The sequence below is a fragment of the Rhinolophus sinicus genome, linkage group LG06, assembly GCF_036562045.2.
Source record: "Rhinolophus sinicus isolate RSC01 linkage group LG06, ASM3656204v1, whole genome shotgun sequence".
NCBI classification, from domain to species: Eukaryota; Metazoa; Chordata; class Mammalia; order Chiroptera; family Rhinolophidae; genus Rhinolophus; species Rhinolophus sinicus.
Genome location: NC_133756.1, coordinates 96511544 through 96535258, shown reverse-complemented (window position 1 = coordinate 96535258; position 23715 = coordinate 96511544). Strand labels below are relative to the sequence as shown.

The 23715-nt window shown below is 36.2% G+C and overlaps 1 protein-coding gene across 1 annotated transcript; it reads left to right on the top strand.

Moving 5' to 3' along the window:
• The first annotated feature begins 1794 nt into the window (after positions 1-1794).
• On the top strand, positions 1795-17153 carry BIRC3 (baculoviral IAP repeat containing 3). The gene is made up of 9 exons (XM_019712684.2): positions 1795-1929; positions 5276-8474; positions 8583-8682; positions 9919-9997; positions 10746-10794; positions 12384-12626; positions 15810-16064; positions 16328-16369; positions 16479-17153. Exons 2-9 carry the CDS (start codon positions 7601-7603, stop codon positions 16670-16672), a joined length of 1836 nt encoding a protein of 611 aa, XP_019568243.2. The 5' UTR covers positions 1795-1929; positions 5276-7600; the 3' UTR covers positions 16673-17153.
• The last annotated feature ends 6562 nt before the right edge of the window (positions 17154-23715 follow it).

Sequence of the window (23715 nt, the reverse complement as noted above, 5' to 3'; positions counted from 1 at the left end):
TACTGATAACTAAATACTTTTTTGGTTTAAACATCACTAAATGACTTTTGGGCTATAAAACAAATGTTCAAAAAATTGTGAAAAGTTGATATAATAACATTTCTTCTGGGCCTATCTACTTATTTGTTAATATGCAGATTTTTCAATACTTACAATCTTTAGAAATGAAAAAAAAGGAACAGAATCTATGCTGAACCCTATCATATTCTAGCAATAGGTAATATTCATGAACACACTTGAAAAATTGTTAAAATATAAACTGCAACCCCATTAAGATTGCATTTGTAATAGAATTTAACTTTTTATCTTTAGTAATTATCAACATTTATAACATATTTATATTATTTTGACCAGTTGCATATTAAGCACTGTGATGCGATCACAGAGTAATTTTTCTTTAACACTTAGAGGGTTATGATCACAGGAAAAAAAATTAAATGTCAATTTATACATATATTGTTTCAGAAATATGTGCCCAAGTGATCATAAAGATGTCCATTATGAACATATATTAAAATTCGGTGGAGGAAGTAGAATGTTCAAAGAGGACAAAAGGCAGTGATATAATATTTCCAGTTATTAATGATGAGCTAATATATTAATTGTTGAACAGATAACAGTGGCTATCAAATGGCTATGGTATTTGAATACGTTTAAAAGAGTGCTGGATCAATTTTATTCTAAAATATCCGTGTCTACATTTTGTAGTTCCTTTCCAATTACTGCAACTTTTATGTTTTAATGTCAAGCTAAAAATGTGCAGAGGAATAGTTTTCCAAATTTTTTTGGTGGGTACGTGATGAAAAGTGTATAAAGACCACAAAATGTTTTTGATCATCCAAAGGTGAGTTGAAAATGGCTTATACAGTTTTGAACTAAGCAGGTTCAAAAGATGATTGAAGCCTCTACATGATAGACAAACTTAATCTTTTTGATATAATTCCAACTGGGACTCTAACTGGAACTCATCCTGGCTATGCTGAATGGAATGGGCACATCTTCTTGTTTCCACAGGATAATGATGAATTAATGAATAATATTATGGATTCTGCGTTTGGTTCCCAAATATCTTTGATCTACTGGAAGACAGGAAAATCAGGTGAGCTCTCTTAGTCCATCTGTTTCCTGGCAAGCACTGACCTTAGAGAAAGTTGCTTAAATGCACTGCTTAGACAAGGAATGTGGAGGAAATATGGTAGTGCAGTTAGACACAAGCTTCAAGTTTCCATGAGAATATCACAGTAACTTAGAAATCTCCCCAGTGAGACAAAAAGCAGAATTTTTTTTACAGCCAATTCTACCCTAGTTATAAAAACAACCAACCAACCAACCAACCAACAAAACCATTTCAACATAGGAAACTAACGAGGTGATCTCAATCTTTAACACAGTAAAACTGAACTGAAAAGGAGAGTCATGTGATTTTATTTTACATGCTTCTGCATTTCCATTCATGCCTTAACTTTCTTGATTAGAACATAAAGTAAAAACTATCAGAAAGATTTCACAACGTTTCTTTTTTCTTTTTTTTTTTCAAAATATGTATACTAGGAAATGGGCTTTTTCCAGTCAGGCTGACCAATGATCATCTACTCAACACAGGTTATCAATATTTCCTCTGACCCACGAACAAAGAAGTAAAGATCTTTCAGTAAATGCCACGGATACGCCACGGTTAAGAAATAGTCATGCTTTTACGGTCATGGAAATCCCCCAGTGGTTTTGCCAGACCACTGATTAAGAAGGGGAAGTGTATGTGGTTATTACCGCTGGATTTCCCCTAAGTCCTAAGAGGAAAGCACCAACCACTCGGAGTGCAGGACACCGGGTGTGTAGGTTGGGGTGGGGACATTTAACAGCAGCGTGAGACTCTAACCCGCGCGGAACTGCCGGGGCGACAGGTGTCACCCGAGACGACTCGGCAGGCAGGTAGGTCTTGCCAGTGCACCTCGGCCTCCGGGCAGAAGGTGGGTGACCAGGGCCGCTGCGAGGCTGTGTAATTGTCAATCCTCCCAAACCCACCCCCTCCGGTAGGAGACGCTTCTGCTGCTCCGCCAGAGGAGCGCGGGGCCAGCAGCGGAGTAAGAGTGTCAGCAGGGAGACGCGGTCATCAAACTTCGCTCCAGGGCTCAGAGGTCGGCTACAGGTCGGCTCTCCAGCAGATCAGAGACAAGGCAAAGAGTGGGTCCTTCGCGAGCCTGGGCGTCTTTCTTTTCCCCGGCGCACGGGGCGCTCTCTTGACGGGTGGCGTTGGGGAGCGCCACTGCCCCACAGCCTTTGCTGTCAACCCACGGGGAGGTGCTGGGAGCGGGGCCGCGGGGTCCAGGGGGGCGCGAGGGTGCTGGCCGGCCCCGCACTGCCTTCGCGGGCACTCACGTTTGTCCGCTTTCCTGCCGGGTGCTCAGTTTCTGTTTTACTTTTGGGGACAGCCAGTGGACTGGGGAAGCTTTGATATTTGGTTTAATTCGCTTGCCAAGCGCAATCACCTGGTCTTTGTGCCAAATAAGCTTCAGAACAGAGCCTAAAGCAGAACGATGCCACAGCAAGGACTCAGTAAAATATTTATTTAATGAATAAATGGAGGAATGTTTCCAAATGGTGGCAGAAAGCAGATTATTTTGTTGTTGTTTTCCTGGTGATTAGCATGGAAATCTGATAGTGCTCTTAATTTAGTTAGTAAAGAGCTGGAGGCATTTACCTGATGCTAAAGTAACTAACAATAATGCTAAGTTAGTTTGCTATTATTTATTGCAAACATTAGGTGTTGCTAATTCCTATTATATGCTAGGACCCCTCCGAAGACTTCACAAGTGTTTTTCAGATTTAATTCTTACAAACTGAAGAAGCAGTTACCATAATTACCAGTAGCTCCACTGACAATGAGGAAACTCTGGCTCAGGGAGGCCTACTTGTCCAAGATCACAGGCCTGGTAGGGGACACTGAATGGTATTGGAAACCCAAGTTGTCTGACTCCAAAGCGTGGTATTAAACCATCACTGTGCAGACTTTGTGGCCATTAATATAAAATTGATGACCTTAATACCGTGCACGTGAGGGTACTGTGGTCATGCGGGCTCAGTTAAGTTTGCTAACATTCACTTCTTCAGGAGAAAGTCTTTGTTACTACGTTATATGCCAGGCTGGTTGGATATTGGGGTCCGGATGGTACAGAGCTGAAACACAGGTCTGATCTGAGGAAGCAAACAGTCTGGGGGGAGGCAGAAAGAAAAGCAAATTTATGCTCCAGTGTGAGAGACATGGATATGCCAAGTGCCCAAAAAGGTAGTTGGGCTCAGGGAGGTTGCCCACTGGAAATGTTATAGTAAGAAGAGGTTGGGGACTTGAGCCAATCTGAGAAAGAACCACTAGAAAGGTAAGAGGAATTCCAAGAGAGTGGTATCAGAGAAGCCAAGGGTGTAGAGCATTTCTAAGAGGAAGTGGGCCCCAGTGTCAGACACAAAAATTTCCATTGGTTTTGGCAAAGAAGCTATTGGTGCTATTAATATTGAGATTAGTTTTAAGTGGTTCAGGCTAAAGCCAATTGTCGTGGGTGGGAGACCTTAACCATAGACACTTGTTCAGTTCACTTGGCTGTGAAGAGACGGTGAGATACAGGATGGTTGCTAGTGGAAAGTGTGGTTGACAGAGGATGTTTTGGTCTGTTTACATTTGAAAACTGGGACAGACTTAAGCATGCTTGTTATATTGAAGGAAAAGAGCCAGTAGAGAGTGAGAGTTGAATAAATGAGGGGGATGGGGTTAAGAGCAAGATTTCTGAAGCAGAAGGAGAGGATGGGACCTGTACAGGGGCAAGTGTTGTTATCAGAGGTAGCAAATAGCTTGTGAGTGAAAAAAGCATGGATTTGAGAATGTGAAAGGATTACTGCGCAATGATGTTTCTTTTTTTGAGAAACAGAAGGCAAAGCCATCTACCGAAAACGAGATGGGGAGTAGTGGAGGAGAAATTTGAGGAAGGTATTGAATGTTTAGAAGAGCTGCATAGGGCAGTGGGCTAAGAAGCTGTATAGGGCTGAGTAGAATAGTTAGGGATGGTGAAGGGCCAGCCCAGGTGGCCCCTGAAGTCATGCTGGTCCCAGGCTGCAAGGCTGCAGATCTTCCCCAACATTTTGAAGTCTAGGTGTTGGAAATGGTTAAGACAGAGTTTGAATGATCCAGGGTTGGCATCTTGGCATATTTTTGTATATTTATTATATAACTGGTGTCTAAATTTCTACAAACATGTGCCTTGTTTTTACAGCAAATCTTCTTTAGGGTAAAATCTGTGTAAGGGGTTAGCAATCTCAAACGCATAGGGGCCAGGCAGGTGATATAAATTAAAAAACTAGGGGTATGTTGCAAACAAAAACACACTTTGTTTACATATGTAACATGTAGGAATATTCTTCCTTTCCACAAAGAAATAGGGTACTCTCATTTTTCTCCACACATGTGTCCCTCTTTGTCTACCTTCCATTTTTGTTACTTTTGATAGACACAGGTATTAGGACAATTTCACTTTCCTCAGAATTCTACTGCAAGAAAAGCAATAGTGCTAGCTCAGTGACAAGTAGCAACTGACAGTCTCTGTATCAGGGAGTGAAAGTATGGTGCCAAACTGGGGAGCATGTGCCCTCTGTAAAGGGTACAGTTGCTGCTGGGAGCTGGCTGATTATTGCCATATAGGAATACAGGCCCTGTGTGGCCTGATCTGGTTTTCCAAGAGAAGCTTGGAATCTAGAACGTTATGGAAAATCTCTTACTTTTTAAAAATGTTGGTAATTAATTAAAACATTTAAAAATACTGTGGTCCACAAAGAAACTTATTTGGAAAATTGGTGAAATTAAAGTAAGGCATCAGATTAATTAACAGAATTATCAATGTTAATTTCCTGGTTCCTATAATTGTCCTGTGGTTGTGTAGGATGGTAACTTTGGGGAAGTTGAGTGCAGTGTATGTGGGAACTGCTATTTGTGTAAGGTTCTCTAAGTATAAATTAATTTCAAAATTAAAAAGTTAAAAAAAAATTAGTAAAATACTAAAGTCCGATTCTGTGCAGGCCAAACATCATACCTCTACTGGCTCCCAGTTTGAGCCCTTTGGTTTTTGTCTGGGATTTCTTGGCCTCTGTGGTGCCTCATACAGCACCTTGGACATGGTAGGCAATCAGTAAATACTAGTGCTCTGTTTTGGAGAAAATGTTTTTAAAAAGATCATTGTGTTACTTTTATGAATTATTTCTCTTTTAAAACTATCTCTTTTTTTTTTTTAAACAGGTTTTACAAAAGAAGTGAACTGTTCTACTTCTAGATTTTTTCAATTTTTTTTTCTGTACATCAAAACAGCTCAAAATGGAGGCCTAAAACCCTTAAAAGGGACTTAGTCTAATCTCTGGGAGGTAGTTTTGTGCATGCATAAACAAATTAAGTAATTAGAGTTTTTGGCATACAAAGAATATTCATTTTAAAAATATGATCTACTTATATGAAGTGTAACTATAAAGTATAATAATGAATTTGATTTTGAATTTGACGGTGGAAAAGTGATTGTACTTGGGACACATTGTTTAAGCACTCTTTGCAAAATTGGCCGGGCAATCTCCCACTGGTTGCTGTGTAGAGTACCTGTGTTTGGTAAAGACTTAAAAATGAATGACAGTTATCAAGAACAAAGAGTTAATATTCAACCCTCTGCTAAATTAGAGAAATATACAAATAAGACCTTTGACACATTAAAAGACTTCTACAATGACAAAGAAATGTCAAGAACAAAACTTTTTGCTATGTACAACAAATTTAGAGAAAGTAGGAAAGAAGAACTTGATGATTGGTGAAGAAATTAACCATTGATAAGACTACTGGTATTTTAAAAGTCTAAAATTTAGTTTGTTAAAATGGGCTATTATCTCTGAAAATGATAAGAATAAAAATGATGGCTGGATAGTTACATTTTGGTAAATTAACAAACTTATTCAGAAAGATAATTTACACAGAGACAATAATATACACCGAAAAGATTTTGATAACAATGTGTAAAATTTTAACCAATGAAAGGAAAACTGAAACTAGACATAATAACTCACCTTTGAGGGAAATAAACACTGGTATTGAGATGTGTTTCTCCTGCCATCTGGAAGTAAAACATTAAAGTCTGCAGTAGAAAATCCCAACATCCAAAAAAAAAAAAAAAAAAATCCCAACATCTGTGGGACCCTGGAAACCATGTTTGCAAATCACTGCTAGAGAAACCCTGATGACTTGTTTATCCGTCATTGCTATTATTGATGCAGAACCTATTTACTAATTGCTACTCATAATTGAGATATTCTGAATTTTGAAAAGGTCTCTGCTGTTCATAAGGAGTGGATTGTGACAAAGTAAATTTATTTATTTATTTTGTCTTGATAAATTCCAGTTCAAGGTATGCTATCTGTGAAATAATTTCTAGCCAAAGCCAAATTTGAACAATTTGGTTATCCTTCTTAGCCTACTGACTCAGCACTCTGACTTTTGACTTTTTAAAAATAAGCCCACTGTCAGATTTGATGTTGACTCTCAACAGCGTGAAGCTGGATTTAAAAGACCCACTGAGCAAATACATTCCTCTCTGATAATTTATTTAAAATAGAATGTCTAATTTGCTAAGATTTAATGATATCACTATTTCTAAGCCACCAGGTTCCTGACAATCTATGGGAAATAATTATTATTCAATAAATCTTTAAAATTATGCCTTAAGATGTATCATCCAAGTCTGTTACTACTTAAGCTCTTTATCTGGAGGAAAATTTCAGATAGTTTGTTCTTCTATTAAAATGATTGTAGGAAGAAAAATTACTTAAGAAAGATTTGGGATACACCACATTTCACTGAATCTAATATGTCTTCAATTGTAAGACACACCATTATTTTATATACCTCTAAGAAATGAAAAATGCTGCTAATTAAAAGATGATATGCTATTAATTGTAAGATACTTCTCAACAGAGATATTGAAGCATGCATCTTAGAAGCAGTGAAATATGGTAAAGTGTTCTTTTCCTTTCTTGAGGTAGGTCTTAAGCATTTTATTTATCTTGGCTACCAAATTTTACAATTTAAATAAAGCAAAATAAACATAGTTTGAATATTTTTCTGTAGAGTACTTACATTGCATAACTTTCCATCATGAAAACAAGTTAGCTCTGTGAGTCAGATGTTTTATCTTTAGGCTGGCTGAATGTCACTGAAACAATCTAGTGGAGAAATTGACCTATCTGTGGAAATGCCTGCCACTAAATGGCATCTTGATGACCTAACGCACTCTACACTTTTATGAAGGGTTTTAATTTTCATCACAAGGTACTGTGTAGCATCACGTTTACATTGCATCTATAAAGATTGTACAAAGGTGCTGTTGTGCATAATTGTCCCTTAAGATGATCAGTGCAGGACTTAAATTTTGCTGTGCTGAAACCCTAAATGCACAGGAGGAAAAAAACCCAAAAGATTTCCCATTCTAGGTGTTTAACCTAGTACTAAAACTAACATAAATCAAAAGCTGTGCACAAAACTACCTCCCTAGAGAAAGGCTAGTCCCTTTTCCTCCCCATCCATTTCTTTATGAACATAGTAGAAAATAGTGTCTTCTTATCAAACTTGATGAAAAGCGCAAACATGTTTGAATTGAAGTACGACTTTTCATGTGAACTGTACAGAATGTCTACATATTCGACTTTCCCCGCTGGTGTTCCTGTCTCAGAAAGGAGTCTTGCTCGTGCTGGTTTTTATTACACTGGTATAAATGACAAAGTCAAATGCTTCTGTTGTGGCCTGATGCTGGATAACTGGAAAGAAGGAGACAATCCTGTTGCAAAGCATAAAAAGTTGTATCCTAGCTGTAGCTTTGTTCAGAAACTAAATTCAGGTAACATTTTGGGAGCCACCTCTCAGCTTACTTTTCCTTCTACAGTGACAAATTCCACACATTTGTTATCTCCAAGTTTGGAAAACGGTGGATATTTCAGTGGCTCTTATTCAAGCTTTCCATCAAGTCCTCTAAATTCGGCATCAAATTCTATGAACTACGGACCAAATCAAGATTTTTCTGCCTTGAGGAGAAGTCCCTACCATTGTGTAATGAATACGCTAAACGCCAGATTACTTACTTTCCAGATGTGGCCATTGACTTTTTTGTCGCCAACAGACCTGGCAAAAGCAGGTTTTTACTATGTAGGGCCTGGAGACAGAGTAGCTTGCTTTGCCTGCGGTGGAAAATTGAGCAATTGGGAACCAAAGGATGATGCTATGTCAGAACACCTGAGACATTTCCCCAAATGCCCGTTTTTAGAAAATCAGCTTCAAGACACTTCAAGGTACCCTGTTTCTAACCTGAGCATGCAGACACGGGCAGCCCGATTTAGAACATTCTGTACCTGGCCCTCTAGTGTTCCAGTTCAACCTGAGCAGCTTGCAAATGCGGGTTTTTATTATATGGGTAAGAAACTTAATCTGATAAGAATAATAAAAAAAATTCAACATGTTTTATATATTGTAGTGGGCAATTTATATGTATTCATAAGTTTTGGTCCAAAATTAATTTTAGGTCACAACGATGATGTCAAATGCTTTTGCTGTGATGGTGGCTTAAGGTGTTGGGAATCTGGAGATGACCCATGGGTGGAACATGCCAAGTGGTTTCCAAGGTAATTGTTTGAAATTCTCTTTGCAAATGTGTATGATCATCATGAGATGGATTATATGTGTTAGACTTATAATCAGTTGCTACTTTATTCTTTGTTTCAAAAATACTGTGAATAAATTTTAGGATGGATTATTTAGAAAAACAATTACTTAAAAGGTTTTGATGGAAATTTAAGACAGAAGAAATAGATTTAGGATTTTTTGTGTGTAATTATGTGGATTTTTAAATAGTCTATGCTCATTTAAAAACCAAAATCACATGTTGTAGACAAGAACAGAAACAAAAAAATTAATATATCCAAAACTCACAACCTAAAGATGACTGCAGTTACCATTTTAGTGAACATCCCTCCAGATGTCTTTTTATGCTCATGTATATGTGTAGATAAATGTACACAATTTTACTACGTGAATTAGATATTGTATATGCTGTTTTGAAGCTCTTTTCAATCAACATTATTTCTTAGACATATTTCCATTCATTCATCATTCAATAATCGATCACCTATTGCCAAGCATTGTTCCAGGTGCTTAAAATACTCAGTGGGGCAAAACTAAGACTCCTGGTTTCATGTGATGATTTTATAGCAGGAGAGGCTGGACAATTAATAAAAACTTAATAAATAAGTTACATACATAGCACATTGGAAGATAATAAGTGCTATGGATTAAAAGAAAAAAGAGAACAGGATAAGGGAGATCAAAAGCACCAGACAGGTTGTAACATACGGTGATCAGAGTAAATATAGACCCAGCTCATCTGTTTTGATCACTACATAGCATTTTATTGTCATGTCTTTCGTTTTTGATTATTTCATACTTGTTCACACTCCTTTTTAAAAAATCAAAATCAGGTCTCCTATAATTATATTTTTCATGGTCAAAACTTTTACTATTTTTAATGTTGATCACCAAACTTGGTATCCTGAATTATTTTATAATGAAAATTGTGTGCATACATATATATATTAGGAGCTCTGAGTGGAGGCGGCCTTACTCATCTATAATGGACTGAGAGCCTCCAGACCCTTAATCACTTCAGGTTTGGCAGGTTACCAGTTCTGGCCTTTCTCTTACTTACATCATATTGCCTTTGACTTCAGTGTCTCTTACCACATCTCATATGCTAAATGAATAGTCAAGTGGTTATATGTGTTTATGTTCATTTGAAATATTTAACAGTCTACAAATGTCTGGATTAAAATAATTCCCCAAACTTAATTTTGTTTACATTTTAGGTGTGAGTACTTGATACGAGTTAAAGGACAAGAATTTATCAGTCGAATTCAAGCCAGTTACCCTTACCTACTTGAACAGGTAGGAAGAGTATTGATTTTTTAGAATTTTATTGGGGAACACTGTGTTTTTCCAGGGTCCATCAGCTTTAAGTCATTGTCCTTCAATCTAGTTGTGGAGGGCGCAGCTCAGCTCCAAGTCCAGTCGCTGTTTTCAATCTTTAGTTGCCAGGGGCGCAGCCCACCATCCCATGGGGGAATCGAACCAGCAACCTTGTTGTTGAGAGCTCACGCTCTAACCAACTGAGTCATCCGGCTGCCCCTAAATGTTTTGCTATATAAATTTTCCTTAAAAGATTTGAGAAAGAGAATTGTATTGCTCTTTTTATCTTTCTGGAAAAGCAAATAAGAACTTATATAGCAGCATGAGGGTCAAACACTTTCTAGCCATAGTAAATGGAACTGATGTAAGGTCCACCTTATCCCAAAGGATGACTCAGGAAACGTAAGAGCTTTGGGTTGAAAGGCAAACAATGATTGTCTCACAGATCATTGAAAGGTGTAGCCCTTCTCCTGCTTTAATAAAAATAGATTTTATTTGTTAATATACACACAGACATACACAAAGAATCTCGGTTAGTTATGGCTTAGGAAATTACTGTTGAATGTAAATAAAATACTGCTTTTGACATAGAAAATTTTTTTTCCAGTAAGTGAGTCAATTTGCCACAAGTTAAATAGAATAGGTCTCTTGATTCATTCTTTTTTTTTTTTTTTTTGCAATGGACAGGATAAAATTTATGTTTTAATTTTCATACCTTTTTCTGTAGCTGTTATCTACTTCAGACAATCAAGAAGATGAAAATGCAGAGTCACCAAGTATGTATAATGATAATAATTGCCACATTTACATTAGAACCATTTGGTACTATTAAGATTGAAATTTGATAATGGTAATAATGTACATTTGTGTTATGATTTACAATTTATAATGAATTTCAAATACATTTAGTTGCTATTTCTCAAACTTTAGGGCATATCGTAATTGCCTGAGGAACTTTAAAAAAGATTACAGATTTCTAGTCTCCACTTTAAACCTACTGAATTGAATAGGGTGGGGCTTGAGCATCTGTAATTTTACCAAACTACATACATCCAGCCTAACCCTTGTTCTCAGACCAGTGTGGGAAGATCCACTATGACATTAGATTGCTCACATATTCTTTTTATGAAATGGAGGGTAGAAAATAGTATTCCCACTTTTCAGTAGGGACCCTGAGGCTTAGAGAGGTTAAGGGACCTGTCTATCACCTTAAACCTAAAAGGTGGTAGAGTCAATATTTGAACAAGCTCTTCTACTCCATTATCTAGTGTGTAATTTAATTCAGTATTTATTTTGTATCTATCTGCAATTATGAGGAAAGAACAGAGGACAGGAAAAACATAACTCCTGTTTTCATGAGCTAATAGTCTAAGGGATACAGACAAATACACAGATAGTTGAAAGGGATGTGGTGGGAAAGTAAAGTGTGCTATGAGAGTGCGTGAGGGACAATTACTCCGTCTTGGAAGATCAGCAAAAGTTTCAGATCAGAGGCAGTATTTGTCTTATCACAGAATCGAAGGGAATAGTAGGAATTAACCAAGTGACAAAGGGAAGAAAAGAATATTCCAGGTGGAGAGAACAGCACATGAAAGACTTAAGTGACACAAGAGAATGGGCACATTTGAAGAACTGAACAGAATTCTGTGTAGACAGAAGTAGGATTTGCAAACATATAAGTGAATAAAGCAAATCAGCTGCAAGAGAAGTCAGCACCGCAGGTGGAATTTGACCCAAGAGCCATCGTTTTGTGACTTCTGGGCTAGAATGTAGAATGAGAATGAGTAAGTGGCGAGAGATGAGGATAGAGAAGTAAACAGGGTCCAGATTGTGTGAGATCCTGTAAGCACAATTGAATGTTATCCTGAGAACAATGGAATTATTGATGGAATGTAAGAAGGAGTGTGGCACAGTCAGACTTGTGTTTTTAAAAAGTCACTCTGGTGCAATGTTGAGAATGCACTCGATAGGAGCAACGCTGTGAGAGGGCATTGTAGTCATAAAGGTGAGTGATGACAATGGCCTCTTTCGAAAATATGTGAAACGTATCTGATTTAGAAACCTCATTTGTTCATTCAACGTGGAAAAAAAGAACCTCAGTTCTGGTGGGGTTGATCCCTGACATTCTGTTTCCTTGTCCCATTCATTGTTATGCCAGATAAGGCATATTTTGTATCTTAATGCAATATTCCATATCCTTATTCTAGTGACTGAACATGTATATCATTATTTTAAATTTAACAAAGTTAATACAAAATAGTGCCTATATATTTTTTGGGCTTTATGCTTTTGATATTGTAATAACTTCTAATTTTAAAAGTATACAGATAATCCTCCTATGTGTCAAATTCTTTATTCCATATAGTTATTCATTGTGGACCTGGAGAAAACCGTTCAGAGGATGCAGTCATGATGAATACACCTGTGGTTACAGCTGCCTTGGAAATGGGCTTCAATAGAAGGCTGGTAAAACAGACAGTTCAGAGTAAAATCCTAACAACTGGAGAGAATTATAAAACCATCAGTGATCTTGTATTAGACTTACTTGATGCAGAAGATGAAATAAGGGAAGAGGAGAAAGGAAGAGCAACTGAGGAAGAAGAATCAGGTACATCTATTTGTTAGTACAGTCTCTATTTCCATAATGGTTTGGTATCATTGTATGTAAGTTACTAAAAATATACTCATAGTCAATTCAATCAGATCTTCTTATGTTCAGTATTCTGAATTTGAATTCTGAAAAATTTCTTCACATTAAAATATATTTGAGTTGAAAATGGACATAATGAATGAAAGCATTTCCTCCTGATTCTTCTTAATTTATATTTTCATTCTGGGAGTTGATTGTTTATGTAATTATTCACGGCCTATTTTTTGATCCCAGGCTAGTTGCTCATGCCCATTTGTTGTAAATTGGGGTGGGATCAGGGACAATGATTAATTTTAATGTTAGAGTAATAGTATGTCAGCCTGTGACTATAAATTAATGTACAAATTATGATTAAGTCTCCTACCTGCCCACACAAGAGCTGAGTTCCCTTTTTATCACGTCTCCCCAGTATTTAGAGGAGTCCTAGAATATGGTTTCACACCCTCTCAAGACAAGTTACCCACGCCCTTCCATGCTAGCTTTTTTTGCTCCTCTATTGCCTCTACTCTATTGCACTTCACAAAAACTCTCCTCCTCCGAGCCTGTCCAGTCTCATCTGGTTGCTCAGACAGCTATCATCACTCTGGGCCAAGACAAAGAGGATGATTTCTCTGTTGCCACTCTTTCCCAAGCATGGAGACCAGATCTGAGAGTCGTTTCAACAGACTGCAATTTTTAACAAGCTCTTACTGGAAATTTAGGGGTGACAGAAGAGCATTATATCACAAAGAGCAATTGACAACCATGCTCATATGTGGCCTCTCTTCGAGCCCCTAAGCCCATCCTCATGAATCTCTCTGCCTAGCTTCTGGTTCATCTCTGTGTAGCTCTGGCCACTTTACACAAATAACTAGGAAAATCCCTAGCATGCTTTCCCTTATCAAAGCTCACACTCCCCAATATCCATAAAGCACAGAAAGAGAAAAGAGTTTGCCCCATATTCTTGTTCAAGGCCATCGGGGATCTATTTCTTCTCAAGATGATTGACAGTGAGATCGGTCCAACGCATTTCTGGATAAACCTACCCCTGCTCATGAAGGTGGATTTGTCTTCTGGCCAACCTAGGCAAATGTATCAGACCACAGTCATACAGCATTCTATACTTACCAAAGTGTGAATTATTCATTCCCTCACACCACTGATTCAGCAGGAACATAGTCCAGGTTCATCTTTGCCCAGCCTAGTCAAGTTCTCTTTTTCACTGTGAAGATCGGGCTGCACGTCCTTCCTGTAGTCTTCTCAGTCTTGACCATTGGTCATGAGTGAACAATTGTTCAAAGAAAAGAACACCTATCTCCGTAATTGTTTACAGACCCCATGAAGTCTAAGCCATCCAGCTATAAAATATTTATATTTGTTTCAAAGAAAGTCAACAAAGTCTGCAGAGATAATCCCAGGTCAACAATATGCAATAATTTGCATTATCAAAAAGATCCCTTAGTTCTCAGTTCAGCATTTTATGCTACTACCTAGCACAGTGTCTGTACATAGTCTGTACTCAAGAAGTATGTTTTAAATGAGTGAATGCAAATACTTCCATTTAGGTTACTGATTACTTTATGTGTTCCCAAGAGCAGTGAGTGAGTAATTTCTTGACAGTTGTGTAAATAAAGAGAGAATTAAAAATATTTTTTTCCAGAATAAAAGAATAATGTGCTTCAAAGGTATTTTCAAGTCTTCACCTCTTATAAGCCAGAATATAGTCTATGACTTTGAAATGAGAATTTTTTCTGCAGCTACTAGCAATCAAATTTTAGAAATTTTAAGAATTTCAGAGAACTTATTATGTTAGGTTAAGTAAAACCTAATTAGAAAAATATATCTTAGATTGAAAAACTAATATTCTTCAATACCGGGGTAAATTATAATTTAGTTTTCTAATATATCTCTACTCTAACATAGATACTTCACCAGAATTAAGTTCTAATTCTTCTCCCCCTCTTGCTGCTACTTTTTTGATCCTGTTGTTCTTTAAATTACTAAGGCTTGGTTGTTCGTTTGTCCAACAGATATTTATGAAACGTTTACCTTGTGCTTAGACACTGTTCTAGGTCCTGGTCTTTTTCTCATTGATTCTCAGAGCTTCAATTATCTTCAAAATGTATATCTTTAACCTTGACTTTTTGAGTAAGCATTATTTTTTTATTCTTTATCAAATGGTTCTATTATTGTGTCCTATTACTTGACAAAGTCAGTGTTTCTAAAATCTAACAATCATCTCTCTCTACTAGTTCTTCTTTGGACAGTCATTATTAGTTATTTTATAAAAATAGCTTTATGGATCATGGTAAAACTATATGACAATTAGTAAACTTAGAGTCATAATTTATTTTCCAAAGAGTTAATAAAATTTCAGTTTCACAATGTCAAACATTTTACCAATAGATATAAAATCTAAATCTTGAAGGAGAATACAATGATCCTATGGGACAGGAATGTGTCATTGACGAATGGGATTTAGTTTTCAAAATGTGGTTTGTCTTTCCCTTTTTACTACAAAATACTTAGGTAATGGCAATAGCATATCTAATTTGGGGAAATATTAAAAATTCATATTAAAGTGGAATTTTTAAAGAAATTTTGTGGATGAATGATAATTTAAGAAAAAAAAGTTCTATCATTTTAATTTTCTTGATTTTATTTTTCCCCAATTTGACTAGACTGAATTGAAATTTCAATTTTTTTAGGTTCTACTTTTTATCTGGTTAAAAGTTTACCAGTATTGCCAAATAGTTGAAAGCACAGACTATGATGCCAACTGCCTTGGTTTGACTTTTGCTAGTTGTGTGTCCTCTAGCAATTTACTTGCCACACCGTGCCTCTGTTTTCTCATCTGTTAAAATAGGTTACTAGGATCGCCCTCAAAGGGCTGTTGTGAAAATGAAATAAGTAAATACATCTACAGTGCTTACCACAGGGCTCAGTAAGGGTTAGTCCTTACTATAAATAGCATTATTATTAGCACAGGGGATCAGGTACACCCAAACCTAGCAATCAATGTTAATACCTAACTGATTATGGATTATGGTTGTTTTTCATTCAGTCATATATGTAGGTGTGGAAGGAAGTTTGTGAGAAGAGTTTGAACATGTTTGTGTTTGTTTTCTTTCTTTTATTTTATTGTTTTCTTTTTTTATAAAGATGACCTATCCTATATCCGGAAGAATAGAATGGCACTTTTTCAACATTTGACTTGTGTGCTTCCAATCCTGGATAGTCTACTAACTGCCAAAGTGATTAATGAACAAGAGCATGATGTTATTAAACAGAAAACACAGACATCTTTGCAAGCAAGAGAACTGATTGATACTGTTATAGTAAAAGGAAATTTTGCAGCTACCGTATTCAGAAACTCTCTACAAGAAATTGATTTCACATTATACAAGCGATTATTTGGTGAGTGCTGGAATATTACTTTTGAGAACTTTCCAGGTCAATTGAAAATATGCTGTTATTAATAATTTGTGATTATTGAAAACAATCCAGTCTATTTTATAAACTATTAATTGCACAAAAGACTAAAGACTTTTGTTGCCTTGATATTTTGACAGTTATTCATAGTATTTGGCCAGAGTCTAAACTGTTAGTTTAAAAATAAATATTCGTGACTAAACATTACCTTATTTGCCATAGTAATACTTCTTCTTTTTCTCCCTTAGTGCAACAGGATATAAAGTATATTCCTATGGAAAATGTTTCAGGTAAATTAGTACTAATAATTAAAACAGTAGAAAACATTTAAAAAAAAATTTCTTGGCTTTTCTTGGAGAAGCAGAAATTGCCTTTCATTAAAAATTTGTTTCTCTTTAGATTTACCAATGGAAGAACAATTGAGGAGACTACAAGAAGAAAGAACATGTAAAGTGTGTATGGACAAAGAAGTGTCCATAGTGTTTATTCCTTGTGGTCATTTAGTAGTATGCAAAGACTGTGCCCCTTCTCTAAGAAAATGTCCTATTTGTAGAGGTACAATCAAAGGTACAGTTCGTACATTTCTTTCATGAAGACGATCCAAAACTTTACAATTAATGGATTAAGTGTATTGTAATTTTAACTTTTATACTAATTTGGTTTCCTTAAGATTTTTAATTTATTTACAACTCAGATGATTTTGTTTTACGCACATATATTTATATAAATCTATAGCTAAAACATATAAACATATATTTTCCATAGTAAGAGAATGATAGGCTTTTTTTCTTGTGAACACAAAATAGGGATAAGCACTACAAGTACAATACTAAGTTAATATTTCATCACTATTGAAATTATAAGTGAAGTAAAATTTAAGATTTTTGAATTAAACTTTGAGAATTTTAAATATTTTGGAGTTGTAGTACGACTACAAGAACATGGATTCTCTGCCTTTTTTGATTGGTGTCCTATACACAGAAGGTCTTGATATTTGTTGAATGACTTTTTAGGGGCATGACGTTTTTGTAAAGAATTCTGTGAGGAACATTTTAATAAAACATTTGGAATTACTTTTTTTCTTAATATTTTTATTTCTATGATAATTTAGTCACTCACAGGCTCCATCCTTACCTCCTTAAGACGTCTTGAATATTGAAGTACAGTTTAAATCCCTTTCTTTACATTCACATTTGTAGAGCACAGGGGTCAACCACACCTGGCTTTAATCTATGGGATTCTATGGGATGTCTGAGATGAAATCAAACAATCCTTTCAGTAAATTTGTTTACTCATTTGTCTATTGATTCATTCAAGAAATCACATGACAGCTCTATGATTGAGAAAAGTCCCTAGTTTTATTCTCACCATATTGGTACTAATTCTGGAACTTAGAAAGTACACTGGTTAACAGCCCTTGGAACCAACAGCTCTTTTTTGTAAATAAATTTGTTCTGTACTGTCAGTGTAGCAAAATTTCCTCCTTTGCATTACTTTTTGGCACCACATCCAATTCATAATTCTCTATCCTTTGTTTCCTATAGTTATTAGGACTTTAAAACCAGAAGTAACACTATGATGGGGAATATTTTGGAGGGACAAGCAACAGCCAATTATCTAAACCACTTCTAAATGTTTGCTAGAGTTCTACAGAGATGATTACAAATCAAGCAACTGGAGAAAGGATCCACATCCTTATTCTGATGCTGGGAGACTATTTCTTTGGGATGTAACTGATTTTGCCTCTCTGTTAAAAGGCTCAGGAGTTTAGCCACATGCTAACCACAGGGTCCTCCTCGGGTACTAGGCTTAATAAAATTGTAATATTGCTTAGATGATTTGCAACTCAGTTATAGCATAAATATTTAGATAGTACATGCCCTTTTTGCAACACCCATTTTTTTAACTGGTCTTACTGCATACCATACATACTATTTGAACTGCTATCTCCATTGTGAAACTCTCATTCATTTCTCATTTTAATAATCTATAGCTAACATAACCAACTTATTTATTCAAATATTTTATTCCCTAAGTATTAGTTAAATTGAAATTTTGTTTTGGAAAAAAATAAATCACTGTACATGATACTGGTATCTCCATTAGCTAATGATATGTCAGACACTGTTTTTGAGTATTTAACATCCATTAATTAATTTAGTTCTCTCCAACTTCACCCCCGCCCCCATCCAACATGGCCTTCAGTTCCCAGAATTAATTGGTAGATAATTTAAACTTCAATATGCAATATATAATATAAAGTGTTACAATTCAGAACTTCGCAGCAGGCTTAATTTCATACTTAGTTCATGCTCATTATAACTTCCATCCACTCTTTTTATTCATTTCCTAATATTACTTGATACTATTAGCCATTAAGTTCCTTTGTGGTCACAGGCAATGTGATTCAACCATCTTCACCTCCTCTTAACATTCTTGCACATCACAGTAGACAGTGTGGATGTCTACTAAGTAAATTCCAGGCAAAACTAGCAGATGTGATGTTTGAGGATTCACTATTTTAGAAGCAACATTCACATACTTGAAATAGACTCTCAGTGGGTCAGAACCGCTCATTCTTTTTAAAACTGTGCCCACCCCCACCCTTCCAGTCAAGAAGAGTTAGGCAAGGTCTAACTTGCAGTTTGTACTGTGCAAATAACAGGTATTTTTTTCAAATTGCACAATATACATGCTCCTTATCAGATTCTGACAGGTTTCTGCATAGAATTCAACCTCATTTTTTGCCATTTTCCCCTTGCTCATTATTTCCCGGTTACCTTGGTTTTCTTCAGGTCTAAACATGACAAGCTCTTTTGCTTCAGGGTGTTTGACTGGAATATTCTTTCATTCATTCTTTTCCAAGCAAATTCCTACTCATCCTTAAGGTCTCACTTAGCATAGATGTTACATCCTCAGAGAGGCTTTCTCTGATTCCTAGCTAAATTTTATCCCTTAGACTGTCTTCCAAATGGCCCTTTCAGTCTTCATAACATTTACCACAATTTGTATGTGTACTCTTATTTCTTTAATGTTATATTCTATCATCAAAATTTCCATGAGAAAGAAAACCATGTGTTTTATTCACCAGTATATGTCTAGCATCTAGCAGAGAGCCTGGCCTAGAATAGGGCCCTATTGAATAATTGAATGAATCAGTGACTTTCTGTGAGTCGGGATGGGATGTGAGAGGGGATTTTCTCCTTCTTAGTTACCATTGTTGGTAAAACAGTATGACATAATCATTGATGGAGAATCATGGGCCAAATTCTGCGCTTGTTTAGATATCAGAAGGACTTTATAAGAGAAAAGCTTAACCCAGTTTAAAAAAAAGATTCATATTTGGCCAAAACATGGAAACAACCAAAGCATCCTTTGATAGATGATTGGATAAAGAAGTTGTGGTACATATATACAATGGAATATTACTCAGCCATAAGACAAGATGAAATACTGCCGTTTGCGACAATGTGGTTGGATTCTGAGATTATCATGCTAAGCTAAGTAAGTCAGAAAAAGTCAAGGACCATACGAGTTCATTCATATGTGGGTGATAAAACTAAAAGCAACAAACAAGACAAACAAGCAAAAACTCAGACACAGACAACAGTTTAGTGGTTACCAGAGAGTAAGGGGGGAAGGGGAAGGTAGAAGAGGGTAAAGGGGGTCAAATATACAGTGATGAAAGAAGATTTGACTTTGGGTGGTGAACACACAATGCAATATATAGATGATGTATTATAGAATTGTACACTTGTAACTTATATAATTTTATTAACCAATGTCAGCCCAATAAATTTAATAAAAAAAGATACATGTAAGAGGTGGCAATTGGAACTGTTTTCTGAATGATGAAGCAAGGTATTTCAATTTAGGAAAGACCATTTTTAAAAAAGGCACAAATACAGGCCTTAGAATGTTAGTAATAATCATAAACTGACATTTATTGAACTTGCATGTGTGAGCTGTCTATGTACATTATCTTATTTTAAACTCACTGCAATTTAAGAAAGACAGTATAAGCACAGGGATGAAAAGTGCAGGCTTTGGGTTCAAATCACAGATGAATAATCTTGGCAAATTATTTAATATCTCTGTGCCTCTGTGTGTATCTGTGTGGAAAGGGGATAATATAGCAACATTTTATAGCATTATGGTGAGGATTTAAAGAGTTAATTATATATATGCGTGTGTATACACACACACACACACACACGACATATCTCAGAATGAGCAAATATTATTAAGTTGATACAATTCTTGTTTTTTAAAGATGAAAAAAACCAAGGCTTGGAGAAGTTAAGTATATTGCCTAAGGTCTCAACTTGTAAATGAAAGAGTTGGGAGGAGAACCCACATTAACTACTACCAGAAATTGAAAGACACCTTAGGAGTTCTTTAGCTTAGTAATCATCCTGCCACTGGGATATTTGAATCACCTCTATAAGGAACCTCTCAAAAGTGCTCATCTGTCAGCTTTGTAATAGGAGTGAACACAACAGAACTTAAGTCATGCCCAGAATAGTGATCCATCTATTTTGTCAAGCCAAATTGTAATTCAAATTAGCTTAAACATATTACGTCATACCATACTACGATATGGTATAGTACCATATCCTATTGTACCATTTTCTAAATAATTGTAGACACTGTTATGCAAAATAAATATACATGGAAAAGCATTGTGAAATTTATTGATAGAGCTTTTTTCAATAAGATTTTATCAATCAATAGCTATTAAGTGTCAAACTGTAATGTGGGTATACTCAAAATATTTTGAGAGGTCTTCATACTTGAAAATATTGGGAATCACTGGTCCAAAATGGATCTGTGTATGGTAGTCCTTTGCCAGGCTATGGAGCACTTAATATATGGCTTACTCAGAATTAAGATGTGTGGTAATAAATTTCAAAGACCTAGTATAGAAGAATACAAAATATCTCAATACATGTTAAAGTGATAATATTTTAGATATGTTGGATTACAAATATATTAAAATGAATCTCACTCTTCTTTTTACTGTCTTAGTATGTTTAGTAGAAAATTTAAAATTACTTATGTAGATCATATTACATTTCTACTGGTCTAGAAAAATATAATTGCCCTTAGTTTTATCACTTTAAAACATTAGAGATTCATCAGTGTACAAGTATATACAAAGGTGATGTGTACTATAAAATATTCTCTCTAGGAAGCTAGTCTTGCCCCCCCACCCCAGGCTGGGTTAAAGGTCTCCTTCATGCTCCTTTATTATCTGTATTTGACTTTATGATAATGTTTTTCACATTGTATGGGATTAATTTCTTGGCCTCTTCTAGTCTGTAAGCTCCTGGACAGGGACTGTTTTTATTCTCCCTGTCCTTAGAATTTATGCACATGGTATGTACTCCATGTTTCTTAAATGAATGAGTTAATCTGCTCAAGGCCATATAACTCAAGGAGAAGCAGCAGAGATTAAAGCAAAACCTGTTTCACTCTAATGCCCAAGTTTTATACATTGTGACATGTTGCATGTATTTCAAAGATTAAAATGATTTGAGCAATCATCTATATGTTTTCAATATTTAATATCATTTACTTTACCTAACATATGAGGAGAACTCAATTTTCTAAGTCACCTAAAGTTTTGTTTATTGCACTTTCATAAGGCTTTGGAATAATTCTACTACAGATTCAACTGGTCAGTCTCTCCCACGATTGCTTTTTGGAAAACCACAGGAAAAGCCTTTCTTGGATCCTAGAAGTCTTTTATCTTTTCCTCCTTCAACAGGAAATATATATGGAAAGAACAAGGTACTCTATGCCTTGTGTTTGCCAGCATGAATTCTTGTGACTATTTTTCTCCAATAATAATGTCTTTTCTTTTGTTATGAGTTTGAGGAGTTGGGGGCCAATTAAAGAAAAGAGCACGAGGTGGTAGTAGCACACTACCAAGCTTTATTTTGATGGTGCTTGACTGCCTCATGCGAGGGTTATTCCCTTGCAGCAGGAGGCCTTCCAGAGACAGAGGTGTGGGAGCACCATGAAGGGAAAGAGGGCAAGGGAACTCTTAGGCAAGAGGAGAACCAGAAAGAAGGCTTACATCACATATAGTCTAGGTGACTGCTGTTGCACAACAGTCCCTGAGTCAGGGTAGGTGCAGCTTCGGGTCTTTTATAGCCTGAGGGTTTGTCTTTAGATAGTGGACACTGGGTATGCAGAGCAGGCAGACTCAAAATGGATTAAAATATGGTTATTTGGGATACATTAAGTTATTAGATGTGTAAAAATTTGAGTTTGGCACAAGAAAGTTTTTCAGCTAATGGTCCCAGTCTGCTGTGAGAAGTAAAAAATATGAGGCCAATATACACGGGCCATCTTTAACCCATTTACATAAACCTTTATCATCCTAACTTTTAACACATTGATTTTTGAATTTAGAACTGCCGAGATTCTAATTTACATTAAATGATTAATGTTCACTAATTAAGCTTTTAATTATTTCTGATACAGACTTTAAAAGCTGTCATGAACATTCAGATTCTTTATAATACAGCTGTAGAAATCTTTTCCATACTTATCTTGGTCATGTCCTCAGTATGTAAGATAAATTAAACCAAGTGAGCTTTCAGATTATTTCTAGTTCCACAACCTTAATGAAAAGATTTTATGGAAAAAAAGAAAAGTCTTAAGGCAGCTACAGTAGTACCTCGGTTTTTGAACGTCTCCATTGACGAACATTTTGGTTTACGAACGCCGTAAACCCAGAAACAAATGCTTCGGTTTTTGAGCACACCTTGGAAATCGAACATGTCACACGGTTTCTGCTGAGTGCAAGATCCTGAGGCCTAGCTTTCGGCTGTTTTTGAACGTTTCAGAACTCAAACAGTCTTCTGGAACAGATTATGTTCGAAAACCGAGGTACCACTGTATACATATATAAAGTGATTTTTTTTCCCCAACAGATGGAAAGGTAATGCTTGTAAATAAGTAACCACAAGCTGGGGAAGGAAGTTGTGATGTGGCCATAATTTCAAAGCTTTTTTTTAAAAGATTTTACTGGGGAAGGGGAACAGGACTTTATTGGAGAACAGTTTATACTTCCAGGACTTTTTTCCAAGTTAAGCTGTTGTCCTTTCAGTCTTAGTTGTGGAGGGCGCAGCTCAGCCTCCGGTCCAGTTGCCGTTGCTAGTAGCAGGGGGCGTAGCCCACCATCCCTTGCGGGATTCAAGGAATCGAACTGGCAACCTTGTGGTTGAGAGCCCACTGGCCCATGTGGGAATCGAGCTGGCAGCCTTCTGAGTTAGGAGCATGGAGCTCCAATCGCCTGAGCCACCGGGCCGGCCCCTAAGTTATTAATGTGTTGTGTTCGTTTATATTTTTTTTAAAGAAATACTTCAAAAATTTAGGAAAGTATACATTTCATCTTTGTAATGAGGGGTACCAGAACATGCCACCATAAAATGTGCCTCTTTGGCATATGGATTATTTTGAGCTAAAGGCCATTGAGAACCAGTATGAAAAGGTCTAAAAACAGGTAAAAGTTTTCCTTTCTTCATGGAAATTTACATTTATAAAGTACTTTTCCTGGTAATTTCCCTAAGGCCCCAAACCTCCTTTGTTGGTATTTAAACCCAAGTTCTAACCACCTGAGGGT

Coding starts and splice junctions, on each gene's coding strand:
- BIRC3 (XM_019712684.2), top strand. CDS start 7,601: ATGAACATAGTAGAAAATAGTGTCTTCTTATCAAACTTGATGAAAAGC. Junction 9,998..10,745: donor ACCCTTACCTACTTGAACAG/GTAGGAAGAGTA, acceptor CTTTTTCTGTAG/CTGTTATCTACTTCAGACAA. Junction 16,065..16,327: donor ATTATACAAGCGATTATTTG/GTGAGTGCTGGA, acceptor TTTCTCCCTTAG/TGCAACAGGATATAAAGTAT.